The sequence below is a fragment of the Nicotiana attenuata genome, unplaced genomic scaffold, assembly GCF_001879085.1.
Source record: "Nicotiana attenuata strain UT unplaced genomic scaffold, NIATTr2, whole genome shotgun sequence".
NCBI classification, from domain to species: domain Eukaryota; kingdom Viridiplantae; phylum Streptophyta; class Magnoliopsida; order Solanales; family Solanaceae; genus Nicotiana; species Nicotiana attenuata.
This window is the reverse complement of record NW_017671249.1, coordinates 186,183-190,388: the sequence shown is the minus strand read 5'-3', so window position 1 is coordinate 190,388 and position 4,206 is coordinate 186,183. Positions and strand designations below refer to the sequence as shown.

Below are 4,206 nucleotides of genomic sequence, written 5' to 3'. Positions count from 1 at the left end.
TACTGGAGGAAGAATGATTTTTATTATTTAATATAAATATGGATAAAAATAATTTTATATATATATATTCTTAACGGGTTAACGGATTATCTGTTAAGAAAATTAAATAATCCGCCCCCAAACCGATAAGCCGTTAATAAAAAAATTTCAATTCGTTCCCCGTCCATTAAACCGTTAACCCGATACCAATAAGCCATTAAGTTTCGATTTCGATTCAGTTTTCGGCTTCGGCTCGATTTTGAACACCCCCATTGCCAATTTCTGTACCATAGTCATAGGTGATTATAGGTTTTTGTGGCCTACTTGCATTTAGTTCATGGATTCTACAAAGGTGCGGGATGAGATGGTTGGGATCCTTTCTCTTTAATCAAATCTTAAGGTTAAATTGTGAAAATGAAGAACTTCCTGGTTCGGAATGAACTTTACAATGCCGATGTTTTAGAAAGAAAGATGACACTCTATATAAGCATAATAGTGCTTTTCCATCCCCCTCTCTCTTTGGGCAAAGAACATTATCTCTTCCAACATTTCTTTTTGTTTATTAGAAGAATTCATTTGTATTAATTTTAAGAATTATCTAAGAAGCAGTACTATTTGTTATGCTTGTATTATTTCTTAGGGCTAGCAAAAATTTTAATAAAATTGTAGTCCATCCATCAATTTATTTAACGCCTTTCTTTTTTACCTAAAGATTGATTTTTATTGGCTCTACTTGAGAACTAGTATAATTTTTTCTGTTTTGCAAGTACTTTGATCGTAAGGTCAAACGCGGAACCATGATTTCAAGTTTATGTGTTCGAGATTCTAATCGTTTTAAGTTACCAGGTTCTAAATTAAGAATTTATGCATATTCAAAGGACTTTTTAGACAAGTAAAATGTTTGAACTGAAGTTACTGGGTTCGGTCGAACCCGCTCCTAGCACTCTAGTTCCGCCCCTGCGTAAGGTTAATATTGACATTTTACTCATATCTTTCTAAAATTAAAAGGTTTTATAATGTAATCAGGTAAATATGTTTTTTTTTGTTGCTTTTTTAGATATTTGATATTAAAAAGTCATTAGCCTAACTAATTCAAATTTGACGGTATGGAGCTCCTTTTTTTTTTTTTCATTTGGTGTCTGACTAATTCAAATTTGCTCCGAAAAATCCCACTTTGAAGAGTAAAATACTCCTTCGTAAAAATAATTCAACTCTCAAAACTCGAACTTGAAATATTTGATTAAAATTGATAAGTACTTATCACTCCACTATAATCTTTAGAGTAGATGGTGACTGTATGAAGTTATTTGTGAGGTAAAGAAATTAGGCCAGAGTTAGTGTATTAATTTTTCTTACTCTATTATCCTCACCATTCATTCCCCCTTGCCCTTTGATAAAACAAAATAATCCACCAATTAATGTTTTAGCCCCCTCTTAATTCTAAGGCCCCTCTCCTTATTATGGTGGGGACCTTACTCTATACAAAGGGGGTGAGGGCCACATTTTAGATCCATTTTCTTACACAATTTGTAGGACCATTTGTGGTTACTGCCACCACCATATTATGGTCCACTCACAAGGAAAAAGTCACACTCCTAACCCAAAATATGGTCACCCTCCTTTTCTTACCTTACACGTGTCACCATCTTACCCCTTCTTTCCTTATATACCTCCTCACTTCAACCGTCTGATTCATTCTCCATAAACTTCACTTCCTCCATTTCAGCTCTAGTTTTCTTGATTTCTCTCAACAATTTTTCCTTGTTTCTTGATTTCTCTCAACAATTTTGAGTGAAAATAATTTTTGGGTTTTCATTAAAATGTCGAATTTTCATGACCCAGATGATGAGTGTGGCACCTCCGAGCTCAGCAACGGCGCCGGCGGTGATCCGAATGACCAGAAAAATGATAGTAATGAATTTTCCGATGAGAAAAAAGTGGTACTTTCTGCTTTGAAACAAGAACCATTTGACTCCGATCATCACACTTTGGTTCCGGCAATGGCTATGCCGGTGGCTACCACCACCCCACGGCGGTCTTCCACAAAGGACCGTCACACGAAAGTAGAGGGCCGTGGTCGGAGGATCCGAATACCTGCCACGTGTGCAGCTCGGATCTTTCAGTTGACCCGAGAATTGGGTCACAAGTCGGATGGAGAAACTGTTAAGTGGTTGCTTGAACATGCGGAGCAATCTATTATTGAAGCTACCGGAACTGGAACTGTGCCGGCGATAGCGGTTTCCGTTAACGGGACGTTAAAAATTCCGACGACTTCTCCGCCAAGTAATCGAGAAAATGACGAGAACAATCCTCAGAAACGTAGAAGAAAATCATCAGCAAATTCGGAGTTCATTGATGTGGGAAATTTGAATAAAAATGTAGCAAATGTTTCACAATTCGCTCCAGTGACGACGACACCAGTGACCATAGCCACTGGCGTCCCTCCTCCACAAGGGCTAATGCCCGTATGGGCGGTAGGTAACGGGAGCGTGATGGTACCATCCAATGCAATTTGGATGATACCAGCTACGCCCCCACTAAATGTTACTAATAACAATAACATCATCAACAATAATAGTAATGTCATGCAGTATCCTCAACTTTGGACGATCACTCCTTCTGTGACACCAGTTTTTAATTTGGCCGGAGCTGCACGGCCAATATCATCATTCGTGGCAGCTACAGCTGCGAATACTAGCAGGCCACCACCAACGATGGCGGCAGGACCGTTGAGTACAGGACCTAAAGTTGGGTCAAACAAGTCTAGCATGGCCCCAGCTAGCTTAAGCTCTAGTAGTGGAGATAGAAATAACAACAATAATGATGTTAAAGCTCATAAATTGAGAGATTTTTCACTTGAAATTTATGATAGAAAAGAGTTGCAGTTTATGGGTAGAAGTGGAAATCAAGTTACATCTTCAAAACCATGAAGATATATAGAGACAAAGTTGAGCCAAATATGCTCAAGACATTCTGTACAAACTAGAAGATATTTGCTATTCACTTTTTGTTTCTTTTATTTTGTCAAAACTAATGTTAGGGGTTGAATGATCTGTAATCTCTTCACAAATTTCCAATAACTACAATAATCAAAATAAGTGTTAATGAACATGTTATCCTTCAGCTTTATCATATATTATATGGTTATCAAAGAGCTAACAGTTCTAATTATTTTCTTTCGTTGTCATAAGATGTTATACCACATCAATAGGTTTATAACATGTGGTGCGGTGATACTTGTACATTACGCCCTTTAAAATTTTAAATTTAAGAAATGACCTTTTTAGATATCTTATGTGTAAAAGACATATCTCTTACGTGTAAAAGTAAATCTCTTATGTGTAGAAAAAAAATTGTGGAGTCATAAATCTAAAAATAAGTTTGTAAAGAGTCACAAACCCAATTGAAATCACTATTAATTAATATATATTTTTACCTATAAAATTAACATTATGAGCCGAAGGAAAGAGAAAGACCAATCAAAGTTGTAGTTAAAGCAAAAAAAAAAAAAGAAGGTGAAAATAATTCACTTTAGCTTCTAGCTTGCTTAGCTTAACGTTCTATTTTCTGCTCTATAGAGCCATAAAGGAGGTCATAATTCTCCTCTATTGGCCTAATGACTAATTATTTGAAGTGGAGACCAGATTACTTTGAAACTAATCTGCCTACTTAGTGCGCCACTGCAATTAGGTGAGACATAAATCTCATTTTTGCACTTATTGGCATCATTTGGTCTTTTAATAAGAATAATATTAAAGTGAATTTTCATATGCAGTTTAAGTGGGCGTTTGGACATAAGAATTGTAAAATTCCAAAAAAAATGAAAAGAAATTTCAAGTGAATAGTATTTTAAAATTAGAGTTGTGTTTGGATATTCATATGAATATAATTTTGGGTTATTTTTGAATTTTTGTGAGTGATCTGAGTGAAAATTTTGAAAAATAGCTTTTTGTAGTTTTTCACGTTTTCGAAAATTCCAAAGTTCATCTTCAAGTGAAAATTGAAAATTTTATGGCCAAACGGGCTCTAAGACATTACTTTCAAAGTGGGACACAAGTTTTTTAAATTGTCCTAACAAAAATGAAATACTTGTTACACATGAATAATAGAACTTCTTTAATATAACACATTCCATTGTCTTATCTAGCCAAGATTTTATCTCTTATTTTTACATAAACAGATGCAAAGCTCCCCTTCAATGTGTTGAATTAATATTCTAATTTTAGG

General features: G+C 35.2%; 1 protein-coding gene across 1 annotated transcript; it reads left to right on the top strand.

Moving 5' to 3' along the window:
• The first annotated feature begins 1,518 nt into the window (after window positions 1–1,518).
• On the top strand, window positions 1,519–3,113 carry LOC109207030 (transcription factor TCP19-like). The gene has a single exon (XM_019369910.1). It carries the CDS (start codon window positions 1,800–1,802, stop codon window positions 2,907–2,909), a length of 1,110 nt encoding a protein of 369 aa, XP_019225455.1. The 5' UTR covers window positions 1,519–1,799; the 3' UTR covers window positions 2,910–3,113.
• Window positions 3,114–4,206: the final 1,093 nt, after the last annotated feature.